Raw genomic sequence first — 13,171 nt, 5'->3', positions numbered from 1 at the left:
GCCACGGACGGCCGTTTGATGAAATTGACATCATCGCGTGGCAGACCGCTAGATTGTTGCCAATAAATATCGAATTTACCAACGGTTGAGTAGCGGATTGCGGTGCGCTTGACTTAGCAGCTTCAGAGTGCTTCAGACATTCCAATTTAATTACGATTTGTTTTTGATAGCCATCGGTTGGCAGTGTTGCGTTGTATGTAATTGCAACTATTTCGCAAAATCAATTACCTTATTATTTTGTTTATTCCCAGTGCCTTTATTCCGTGCTTTGCTAAATACGATTACCGTCAAATAAACTCTCGTTGGGCGTAAGACAACCGGGTTGATTACTGCAACGATTTTTTGGGGTAAGCGGGTCCATTAACTCTCGCCGGCATTTCCGATGGCCCGATGTCGTCCGATCGAACGACATCGCCTTTCTCGAACCGATGCCAACAGGAAATTAATTTGGATTATCGACCGACTGGAGCCGCCGGAAACGTCCGGCCAAGTGCACAGGGGCTTCGACGTGCATCCAGCACTGGGCCATGCATCTATATTGCATTCCATTCAATTATCCCTAATCCGGACAAATTCCTCCGAACCGAAATCCACTGCGCCGAAGATCAAAGCCCCTTTTCGGGCAATGAATTTGGGGACCGTCTTTTTTTTTTTTGGCTGCGTTTTGTCCTTGGCCTATGGCGTTTTCCTTCTCGAGTGTGCGAGCTTCTTGCCGGTTCCGGCTTCCAGCTTCTCGGCGGGCAATCTTGTGCCGGCACTCAATTGCCCCGGGTCTCCTTCTCGCCCCATCACCAAACGCGCCTAATCCGGCGGGGCTGCCATCCGCTTGCCGGTCCCCGGAAGCGACCGTTGGCGGGAGTCTTTGGAGACAGTGTCGCATTCGCAACGACACGGCGAAATGGAGACGGATTAGGAAATCTCATTTCGAGTTCGGGCGACTGGCGGTGGGCAATGGGGGAAGACCTCTCTCTCTTTCTGTCGCTTTCGCTCGCTCACTCTCTGCTATTGATAGGATTTCATTCAATCGTTTCCGTTTCCGGTTTCGGGTTTTTTTCTCTTTCCCGGTTTCGATGCCAGTCACCAAAGCCAGCCAGGCACTGAGCGAAAAGTCGACCACCGTCGCCGTCACCAGCACGAACCTTGGGAGCATCCCTGCGCCACAGCTTAGCAGTAGCAGCAGCAGCATTAGTGGCCTCGCGCCGTCCGCGATCGGGAGTGCGGCGAATGTCGTGCATCACGGAACCACGATGGTGACCGTGAAAAGCTCTCCGGCCAGCCTGGGAAGCGTCGGCCTTAGTGCCGCCAGTCCCAGCTCCGCCAGCGGGCTCGTCCTCACGGCCATCGGGCGCTCCGAGACGATCTCCCCGGCGATGGCTTCCGGTAGCCCCAGTTCGGCGTCCTCGTCGCCGTCCGCTTCGTCATCGCCGCCGCTGGGAGGACTGGTGAAGAAACCGCGCCCCAAGACGGTCTCGCCGACGCGCCACGGACCCCAACAGTGCCAGGTAAGTCCACAGGGTTGACTCATTATCGATTGACTAATTGTAAGTCAACACACCATCGACATGGGGTCGGCCGTAAATTTGACGTAACCAGCCCGTTATTGGTGGCAGTCTGACAGGGCCATTCCCGATCGTTGGTCACACACTCGAAACGTTGCCAATGTTACGCAAATCGCATGCGTATTTAATGAAAAAAAAGCAAAAGACCTTGTTTTTATTTGACTTCATTCGCATGCACATTTTCTTAGTGCGTATGCCCTACACCTTTCGTAACCTAGACGTTGGGTCTGTCCAAGCAAATATTATTTAACGCAGCAACAGGAGCCAACTCACTTACTTTGCTGCAGTCGTTTAAGGTTTTAATTGAAGCTCTAGCTTAAGTCTGAACTGTGATGCCTAAGACAGTGAGAGCTTCTTACCCGTAAGCCTTTAATCAGCTGGCATAGGCTACCGATATTGGTTCGTTGTGAGAAACATCTACGAATACACCTTCAAACGTATACCAATTACTCTAATTTTAAACTGGAATTGGGGCCAAAAATTAACGTGAAACATTTGTTTTCGATTTTCGTGGTTTGGTGCAATTTAAGTTCTTTGGAAACTAGCGAAAATGTCAACAAAGAATACTATCTGAGTGTTAGACGTTGTCTGCGTAATGTTGGGCGTCAAAAAAGACCAGATTAGTAGAGAGAAAATTCTTGAATTAGTGCCACTTCACCGATTACCTTTCGCTAAACTCAAGAGACCGATCCCGGGACACCTTTTACAGGCAATAGTTGAAATAGGACTCAAAACGAATAGTATGTGGAAGGCTATTCCACAAATGAACTTTTCGGACCGTTTCGTAAATTGGACCAAACGTAGACATATAATAGGTGTAGACATATAATAGATGTAATAGGTGTAAGCATCAAAAATCGGGAACTTAAAAAAATGGTTGTACCTGACGATTGGTACTTCCCAGTTTTGCTGTTCATTCATCATTACCTTGTTTTGACATCATGTAAATGATTTCAGGTAGGAAAAAAAATTATTTCAGTTTGCAACCCACATTGAAAGGGTTAAACTATGTCAACTTTTGTGCCTGAAAATGACCGTTTGCGGGGATTATTATTTTTCTGCTCCTCTTGAAGAAAACTGCTTCGGAATCGCACCAAATGCTTGTCGGGACATGTGTTTGAAAGATCGCAGTGCGTTAAGTGGTTTAAAAAATTCAAAATGGCGATTTTGACTTAACAAAGAAAAGCGTCGAACGACTCCAAAAAACGGACTTTCTGATGGTAATGGTGTGGTAATTCACAAGCTCCTAAAACCTGATGAAAACGTTAATTCCGGTCGCTACTGACAACAAATGATCAATTTGAACTATGCATTGATCGAAAACGACCAAAAAGCCGTTCCAGTTTTTTAAAAATACCAGATTAGTAGAGAGAAAATTCTTGAATTAGTGCCACTTCACCGATTACCTTTCGCTAAACTCAAGAGACCGATCCCGGGACACCTTTTACAGGCAACAGTTGAAATAGGACTTGAAACGAAGAATGTGTTGAAGGCCATTCCTAAAACGAACTTTTCGGAACGTTTCGAAATTTGAAACAAATGTAGACATAGATGTTATTGGATTCTTTCGCTCGGGAGATAATTCAATATTAAGAACACGTCTTGCATAACACGTTATAACTTTGAGGCTTTATTCACGGAGTTATTCACAGAGGTTAAAAGTTTCGTGTCTTCCCGCTATCGCGTGCGAATCCAAAAAAGACCGCTCGTTGCTGGTACTTAGGCGCTTGTCCCGAGACGATTTCTCGCGCGCAGGCCGATCGGGCAAGGACATTCACCCGGTCGGCCTGGTGGTATTAGTAGCGGCGTTCGAAGCGAGATCGCTCTCCCGTGGCCAGTAGCGCAGTCGTTGCGACAGTTAAGCGGGCAGATCGATATTCTCGCCGCTTAACTGACAGATGTATTGCATAGAGTAGGGATTATTTTAATGATGATGGCATAAATTTAGAAGAATAAGAAATATTGTTTGCGATACCAGCAAATTCCCGATATTTTTTTACAGCAATAGCAGGACCGAGCTCACCCGACCGGGCTCTGTTCCGACAAGTCGAACGCGGATCTGCCCTACGATCGGTATGCACGAACCGCCGGAGTTCGTATCTCGTGCCAACATATTTTCCCCCCGTGGCACGTATGCTCACCGGATGCTGTAGGCACCCAATTCAATCGCGATGCAAGATGCTTCACGGCACGCCATAGCGGGGCACCTCCAAAGGGGCCCGGACACGAGGCGGTGAGCGTGTGCAGTATTTATTTAATTTCTCGTACGTGCCCGCGCGAAAAGGATCAAAGCGCACTAAGTGCACTAGCAGCCCCCCAGTGGCAAGAACGGGCGTGGCGTGACGTATTCTAGCATGAAAACGAATTCCTTTCCGACTTTCGGCAGCATTCACGGAACGCTGCCGAAAACGTGACTCCCGTCGGTACGATTTTGAGCCGGATCGTGGTTGAGCGAATACGTTCACGCTTCCGACGACGGCGTGGCGAGAAGTCAGGGCTCGGTGCTCGAGCCGTCTCTGGGTGATTAATGTCAGGTACGAAACGGGGCCCGTCTTTGGGACCGGAGGCTCTGACGCTCCATTATGCTGCTCGGGGGTGCTCTATTCGCCTCGCAGAAGATGGAAGGTACGCCAGTCTGTGGATCAATTCTCGGGAGGACGAACGGACGGTTTTAACGCTACCTAACCGCAGCGCCAACGGCCCGGAACAAGGTTTCCAAATCAAGAAACCCGTCCCGTCGCAGCTTATGCTTGCATCGCAATTAATGCTCCCGATCCTGGTGCCGGATGCTTTTCGGTTGAAACTGTCAACAGCCCTCACGAAGACACGAAGAGTTTTTCCCCTCCATTTTCTATCATTATTATGCACAATGACGTTGGGCAGGTCATTAGGTCGGCGGGCCATACCATGCCCGGCTGCGACTCCAGTTTCCCCGGTTTCCGGTGCCGGTTTCATGTTCCACTCCACCAACGAGTATCGATTACACGACTTCACTACATCAAAGCAAACCACGTCCGGCCGTATCGTTGGTGGCACAGGGATTCGAATGATTCGATACGAAACCTTCCCAATGGCCCTAAACAGCGGAACGAAGACCCGTCTCTAACGAAGTTCTCATCACCGCACCGCACGAGGGGTTGGGAATGCAAAATAGTAACCGGAACCGGAAACGGAAAAGGTTTCCTGTGCCGATGCCGTACTTAATTTTTCTTCCGCCTGCCGAAGAAGGGCCTCCAATCACACACACTAGCCCCCGTGCAACGGAGATTGGCAGACAGAGAGAGAGAGACAGAAAGAGAGGGATAGATAGAGAATGATATTAAAATCATTTAAGGGACTGAAAAGTGCTTTATAAATATTTTCCAACCAGAGCTCTGCTTCCGCTCGCACCGAGTTTGCTCCGTTGATAAGGGATGGAAAATTTGATTTTACATACACACACACACCCCTACACACTCTGAAGACGCTACGGCGGGAAATGGAACCGTTTCCGAATGGCTCCTGTGCGAGGTACCGTCTCGGTACCGTCTCGGCTTCGCGGAGCTTCGCGGTGAATGTATTATTGATCGTCGCATTACGGCACCTGTTTACTCGTCGATCAATCAACTAAGGCTCCTGCCACGGGCACGGCCACTGCTGGAAATGAAGAAAATTAGAACGGAAGCTGGATGCCGGGGGGGGGAATCCGGGAGGATCCCTGCCATGGCGCGAATCCGACTCGCTGACATCCGCCGGCGGACGATATTTATCCCAAACATCGTACCATCTTCGTGGAAAGTGAAAGCGCTGACTTCAAAGCCAAAAGTACCGTGGGCCTGGGGTGTGGCCCGGGAGGCTGTCCGGGAGGCTTTTCGTAGCCGCGATAACGATACCTATCTTGTTTTTCCAACCCACAACCGCTTCGGGTTCGGCGGGGGGCTCACGGTAAACATTCAACAGATCAAAAACATGATCATCATTAAAACGGACCCGCTGCAGTGACGGCCTATTTTTGGCTCCACAGGGGTGTTGTTTATCCTGCTCGCAACAGCGGACTTGTGAAGGTCCTCGTGTTTGCCTCGTGTTTGAAGCATCAACCTTGGTTGACACACTGCGTGAGGTTCGAAATTATCGGACCTGAGAATTGAGTACTAACTTTTCACGCCTCTTAGGCCTTTATAGTGATTTCTAAAAACCAGTAATACGTCAGACCGAGCGCGGTGGACCTGAAGATTAACTTTTCCTTTGCCAACCACACCAGACCGCGAGTAATCTCGAACTCTAACCGGGGACACTGCAACCGGGTCCCGCGGCCATCAAATCAAAACGAATTTTCCATCATTAATCAACCCGACACCGGCCAGCTCTGAAGGCTGGAGTGAAAATTGAGTTGACCTCGCCCGGCATCGGATCCTGGGCATCTTGGCCGGAAAAATGGAGAAATTTCCATTCCCAGGCCGGGCGACGAGCCGGTGGCCGGTTCACCGGAACTTCATCACCGGGCAGCCGCCACCCGGAGATTGTCGACCTACCCGGCCAGGTAGATAATAATCCCGGAAACCGAGAGTAAAGGGTAATAAACTATAAATCTTCATCTCTACAATCTCTCGCCCGGCCCAGCCTGGCCCGGTTCCGGGATTTATGTCACCCCACTTATTCTGTCCCGGCCGTCCCGGCCGTGGCGTTGACTTTGGGCAGGTATTTCATCTGTAACTTTATGACAACAGAAAATAGGTGGCCGCAAAAAAGAAGAGAAAACGAAGTCACAAAATTCATTCGCCAAAGAAAAGCGTAGCTTCTGTGATCGGCGGGGCGGGTTCCTGGGCCAATGACTCCCGCCCCACGCCGTGATGCTTCACGGGGTGCCAATTTCTTGTGAGAATCACCGTCCACTGCACATGAAGGCCAAGGCTCAACACCGTTCGCGTCTTTGAAGATGAAAGGCAACTTGTTAAATCGTGCCCGGACTCAACTAGGGAAACCCGTGGGCGTGAAGGGAAGGGTGCCCCGGCGGTCCGTCCGGGTAATGGGATGCGAAGCGTAAAGGCTTGAGATTAATAAGGCTTTTCCTTTTCCCGTGGCGTACTCAATAGATCACCAGCAATTGACGGTCATTAATTTGTACCGGTCGGTGGTTCGGCCGAGGTCCGGGCCTCCGAACCGAGGTCGATACCGGGCCATCGAGGCGGGGCCAGCCGGAAACGGCACCCCGTTTGCCACGCCACCTGAGTCCCTGAACTTTGGCGCTTGTATCCATTAGGCGCAATTTGTTATCAAGCGGCCAGCAGCAGCCATAGGTCGGTCATCTTCGAGGACACTCTCTTCGTCGGGCACCCTAATGAAGACTATTTCCACCGTACGGTTCACCGAGAAGGATCCTAGAAAACGAAACGAAGAGATTTCAATTTTATTACTTTACTTAAAAAAGAAAGTTGAGTTAAAGAAGTCGAAAAAGGATGAAGTTCAGGAAAAGCACATAAAACCGGACTTCGGCCGGAGCTGGTCCGAAGCGAAGGGCCGCACGGTGTGACGAAGCAAAATCAATACCCGATCCCACCCGTACGCCTTTCTCCGTAGCCCTGCAGTCCGCCGTCGTAGCGGACAAAGAATTCGCTCCGGAAGTCGGAGCATAAAAGGAAGGAAATTAAAATCTCATTAACAGATACAGCTGATCTAGGCTGTGGGCATAAAACGTGGATCGAAGCTGCGGGCTCACCAGACCAGGCGCATCCACTTCCCGGCTGGCAGGACTCCGCGCGCTCCGACGCTAATGACAGAATCCTTTTGATGTCGATTAGTGCCTACGATCTACCGGACCAACGCCACTGCTACGTGTCTGTGGTGCGGCGAGTGCATTTTGAGTGCAAAACAGGAGCCTAATTCTATGAGGATATTTGGAAAAGTTTACTCAAAAAAGCCAACCCCTCGGTAGTGTGTCCATTCACGAAAAGTCCAAGTTGAAAGCAAAACCTCCCGCTCTCATTCTTTCCACCGAAACGAGCGGACCAAAACGGGCCACAAATCCGCCGTAATCAACGGCGTATGTGTGGCACGACGTGGCACAACTTCAAACACACCTGCACGGGGTCCCGGCAGGCCCGAAGGACGGTGAGCGAGAGCGCGGGGAAGGACAATCCTCTTAACCAGCGTTTAATCAGCGCCTTACGGTACAGCGCCCGCCGGAGCCTAGCGCTTCCGGCGAACGGCGAAGACCGTGTGGTAGGGTGAAATTACTTCGACATAAATTAAAACTTCCTCCCCCGTGCGCACACCCGCCCCCTGTATGCCGCACCCCGCACCGGAAGTGTGTCATTTGTAAGTGCGGTTTTATGCTCCACCGTTCGGTCCTACGGTCACCCACCACACCCTAGGGACTAGAGCGCTAGACTTTTATTGTCTTCTGAAGAGGGCCCGGGCCTCGGCCGTGGGGTTTCGTGCGTCGGAAGCCTCCCCCCGGTCGTCCGGCGGCTGGTCCACTAATTCTTGAACTAACGATTATCCTTCCCCCGTGCCCGTGCGCCGTGATGATCCTCTTGCGGAAAACGGCCACCCACGAACGACGCTGCCAGGCGCTCTGGTCCGGCGCCCCGAGCCGAAGACCGCCTTCGGGCTAGGAAGGCGATGGAGTGGAGAGGAAAGAACGGATAGTAATTACGGTTGATAGAGCATCAAATAATGCTCGGTGGACCCGGTGGACTCGCCACCGGATGAATTCCCGGTTTCGCAACCAAACAGGCTTCGGGATAGAAAAAAAGGACAACGAACGTAGCGGACCGGACCGGGCCAGGAGCTTCTCGGCCACGCTAGTTAATGAACTAATAAAAATAAAATGAGAAACGGCACCACCACCGTCGCTGTCGCTGCCGTCGCCGCCGGTACGAATCGTTAGGATGCTTAGGGGTAGTTGAAACATAAGCCGGAAATGGGGAGCCATCGACCGGATGGAAGTTTGCCGTGCGCCGTCCGAGGGAACCCTTCTCCGAGCTCCGTGCAAAACGCGGTGCAAAAATGGCGAAATAAACATTGCAGCAAATGTTGGCACTTTCAAACGGCAATCAGGATCATCAAGGACGGGCCCGGGTGGGAAACCGTTTGACTCCGTGCCGTGGTGCAACCGTCCGCAATGGGCATCGGTTCCGTGTGGCCTTCCTGTCCTGGCTAAGTAATTCCCGTTTTATTTCCACTTGACAGTGAGTTTCCGTTTCCAAGAATTACTTCTCCCTGATGCACGCAGCATCACCGGCATCCGGTCTTTCGATGGTCCTTAGGATACAATGTGTGTAATCGAAGGCCGTACGGCAATGGCTGGAATACACTGCTGGCCAATAAAATAGGTAATTGTGTGAAGCTGATACAATTTTAACTGTACTCAAGCCACTACTAAACCAATTATCACCAAACTGATACTGTACTTAGATACACTAGTTAACGTCATTTTTTTGCTATGTTGGTGATATTTATGTCAAAAGTGACAGGTGTGTTACCACTTATTTTGGCAGCAGTCTGATATGGCCTGGCCAATAAAATAGGTAACTCGTTGTATACGATGCAATTTCACCCGACTTCTTGAACGAAATTTGTTTAATTGGTTTTGTTGCAATCAACTTTCAATTGTGAATCTAAAAAAAGGGTTGTTTCCTGGTAGAACATCTAGAATGGGCAGAAGAACTCATTGCAATCCATGAGGAAAGAAAGATTGTGAATAATCTACGCAACGAAGGCGCAAGGTACAAAAGCATCGCCGAACTACTAGGAAAATCAGTAAATTTTGTGAGAAATGCTTTGTTGTGAAAAAAAAACAAAGGAAACGCGAAGTAAACCAAGAAAAACCAGACCAATGATAGATCATCGCATATCATTTTAGGCAAAAGCGGATCCGTTTTATGCATCCAGAGCGATTTGCTCAGTAATAAATAACATTATTAGCCCAAAACCTGTCTATAGGCGGTTACAAGAAGCTAATCTACCAGGGCTAATTGCAAGAAAAGTGCCACTATTGATTAAAAAAAAATTACAGATGAGGTAACAGTTTGCTGCTCAATATCGTTCATGGGAAGGTACCGAGGGCTACGAAAAATTGGCATAATATTTTATGGAGCGACGAAACCAAAATAAATTTGTTTTGTTCGGACTCTCAGTGTAATGTTTGACTACCTGCTGGCAAATAATTCCATCCCAGGTTTACAAAAAAAGTTTTAAAACATGTAGGTGGAAGTATCATGATTTGGGAATATTTGTCATGATCTGGTATAGGTCCCTATTTCAGAATAAAGAGCACCATGAATGCTTTCGAGTATAAGTGAATCATGAAAGACGTTTATGCTACCTTTCGTAGTAGAAACCATGCCACTGAGATGGATATTTCAACCAGAAAACGATCCCAAGCATACGTCATAGGTTATGAAATCGTGGTTTGATGGCAATAATGTGTCAGTTTCGCCTTGGCCAAGTCAGTCTCCTGACCTAAACCATTTTGAAAACTTGTGGAATACCTTGAAGCAAAAGTTAGCTGGACAATAGTTTTCAAACAAAGATGCATTGTGGGAAAATGTGCAGCAGGAATGGTATTCCATTCCAGTAAACACTTGTCAGGATTTGGTCGATTCGCTGCCAAGAAGAGTGCATAAAGTGCTCCAAAACAACGGTAGATACACGGGGTACTGACTAATTTTGAAATAAAATATTGATTTTTGACAATAGAAAAAGAATAAACCGTGTAAATTCATTAAAATTTGCCATATACGCCAATTACCTATATTATTGACCAGGTACTTTTAACAGGTTTCTATTGTAATAAGCGAATTCCTAGAATTTTTCACTTATTTTAGACTATCTTTATCTTATTTTTAGTACTTCTATCTTATGCTATCATTGTAATACCTGTGAATTCAATAGGTTTTGAAAAATGATCAAATAACGCAGCTTAAATACAGTTACCTATTTCATTGACCAGCAGTGTAGCTGGTCCAAATGTTTGCCTGGTGCTGGTTGTTTAACGGCGAAGCAGACCGACTTATCCAGAATTTAACCGGCATCATTATGCTTTTTTGACATCTAGTAAAAGATTTTAACTGAAAACAAAACAAGTTTTGGTTTACATCTAGTGTTTGAGAAGATTTGAACGTGTCGACTTTTGTGACACAAAAGCACAAAAGGCTTGTCGAAGGTGCATGGTTCGAAATATTTAGAAAGGGAGATTTTAAAGCGAGCGTGGAAGACCGAAACAGTTCGAGCAATACTGAACCGCAAAATCTTTTTGGCAAAGGTGACATCCAAACGCAGCAACAATTCGCGGACCGGTTAAATGTGACTCAAAAAGTAATCTCCTCACACTTGCGGGCCATGGGAAAGATTCACAAGACCGGAAAATGGGATCAGATTGTGACTGACGATGAAAGAGGGATACATTTTGAAAATTTTCTAGCGTAAAAGTTCTTGGATAAGTCCACGAGAACCATAAACATCGGCATCACAGGCTAATCTCTATGGACGGAAAATAATGCCCTGTTTTTGGTAGGATCGGAAGGGTTTGATCTATTACGAACTACTTGAACCTGGTTAAACAGTTGATACGCAAATCTACCAACAGCTACTGGCCCAAAATGTTCAATTGTTTTGTATGGACTTCAAAAGCTTAAGAAATAATCCGAATAATTATGCGATTAGGACAAACTACGTATCTTTTTTTACGTCAATTAGTCGCCTTTGTGAGGATAATTATACTTCTGTGGAGAGGATAAGTGACTTCTTTGGAATAAACATTTTTGCGATAATATGGACCATTAACATTGATCTTTTGTCGTGTATTTGTGACGAAAAGTGTAAAAGCTTGTAGGTCATAGGAAAGGTTCCCAAGCAAATCGCACCAAACACTATTGCAAGCTTTCCATAACGTCAATTCAGGTTTCAACATCGTTGGTGAGGATCATTACCTGGATTCAACCTTGATCAATGTTTGATTATAAGTTGTAGCATCGTCTCTGGGATCATTGATGTAATCATATTGAACTTGAATTTTATTTTAACATTAATTCGCTTGACAACCGTAGAGCAAGATTGCAGTAAAATCATTGTTTCCTTTATTTCTATAACTGTTATCATATCGGATGTGATGAAGAACTAAATACTGGCTTAAACTGTTCTGACTCACTGATCTGACTGTCTGTCTCCTCATTGCTCTAAAGGCCTGCCTTTCAAAAAGGAAATTTCTGCGTCATTTTTCGTATACTGTTTCTGGGTAATGTTTCTTGGCACATTTGATAGAAAGTCACTTGGAGCGCCTTCATAAACAAACACGTGTTAACTAACATACAGAAAACATAGCTCGGGTCAGTAATTAATTAATAACTAAAGCAAATACCTGTTCAACTTGTGCGCTGCTCGGCAAACCAAAACATTCTATCGAACCGAACGAAAAAAAAACGCCCGAAGCAATTCCTTTCGATCAAATTAAGGAGAGCGTCGCCGCCCGTAACTCGTGAGCAAACGAAGGAGTGCGTGTCAGCAGAATTGTCGATGAAAAAATCCACCAACGATTGAAGGGCAAAAACTGGAGTGAATTGATTCGGCGAATGCCGGTGGAAAAAACCGGTGGTGGAGTCGGGAGGGGGGGCGGGGGTGCTACACAAACTGGGTCAGCACGCACGGGCGCAGGCACGCACGGACAACCATAAAACACGCCTAAACCATAACCATCAGGTCTCATCAATAATTCAGCCCCCGTTGGAATTCATCGAACGAACTCTGCGGTTACCGCCGTACCCCGGGCCGTAGGATCGCCGGAAGGATACGCCCGGTGGTAGACCGCAGCCGCACTTCCATCCCCGGCTCGCCTCCGCCTGGTGCCCGGGCACTCAGTTAACGTTAACTGGCCACCGGGGAGCCGAGACACTGGCAACCAGTTGCTTGCGCAGTTCCCCGCCGAGCTGTCGTCGCCTTCGTCGAATGCTCCCGGATCGATGTGGTCACGCCCCCTCCGCCAACTCCCCGGGGGGGCGATGACAACGAACGGGGCGGGACGGAGCCGGCGCACCGAAAGCAGCAATCTCATTAAACGATGCCATTGCGTGACAACTAAATTTATCATATTTTCACGCAATCACGAGCGCACACAATCACCCTTCGGGGGCCAGATCACGTCCAGGCCGGGCAGACCTGGCGATTTGCAGAGCCCGGCCCGGCCCGGCCGGTGTTCCAGATTTACCCTGCCGGCCCGGGCAGTGTGTGCGTGTCACGTAATTACAATAAGGAGTCGCCATGTGCAGCGCCATACCGTGACGAGTTCCGTCGTGCTGACGATGGCAAAGCTTGCATGGCTAACAGTGCCATCGGGCACTTGTTGGGTGTACGTTGGGCTTCGTCGACCTATCCTTTCGATCCTCGATTGGTCGTTTCTCCTCTGGTTTTGGAAAGCCTTACCTTGGTGAAAGCTTTTTTGCCGATGAATGGTTTTTTATATCAAACGAATTGTTCGTTTCGGTTCATCTAGTTGTTTGGTGTTTTAACAAAACAACCGAGTAATGGACCGGAACAAAGGAATGTTAAGATTGATTGCGAGCTTTTTTAGTACCAAAACAACCTTGCAACCGATCACATTGGTTACTATAAAGTTGACTTCAATAACATTTAAAGCG

At 48.0% G+C, this 13,171-nt stretch overlaps 1 protein-coding gene across 1 annotated transcript in view; it reads left to right on the top strand.

The window, feature by feature from the left end:
* LOC128275958 (uncharacterized protein DDB_G0271670-like) overlaps window positions 1-13,171 on the top strand; it is a 72,378-nt gene that overhangs the window by 8,151 nt on the left and 51,056 nt on the right. Inside the window, exon 2 of the mRNA XM_053014428.1 lies at window positions 1,078-1,502. Within this exon, the coding sequence (XP_052870388.1) occupies window positions 1,078-1,502 (425 nt within the window). The remainder of the gene's footprint in view (window positions 1-1,077; window positions 1,503-13,171) is intronic.

The sequence above is a fragment of the Anopheles cruzii genome, unplaced genomic scaffold, assembly GCF_943734635.1.
Source record: "Anopheles cruzii unplaced genomic scaffold, idAnoCruzAS_RS32_06 scaffold00067_ctg1, whole genome shotgun sequence".
Taxonomy (NCBI): Eukaryota; Metazoa; Arthropoda; class Insecta; order Diptera; family Culicidae; genus Anopheles; species Anopheles cruzii.
The sequence above is the reverse complement of the archived record's forward strand: the minus strand, read 5'-3'. Positions and strand labels throughout refer to the sequence as shown.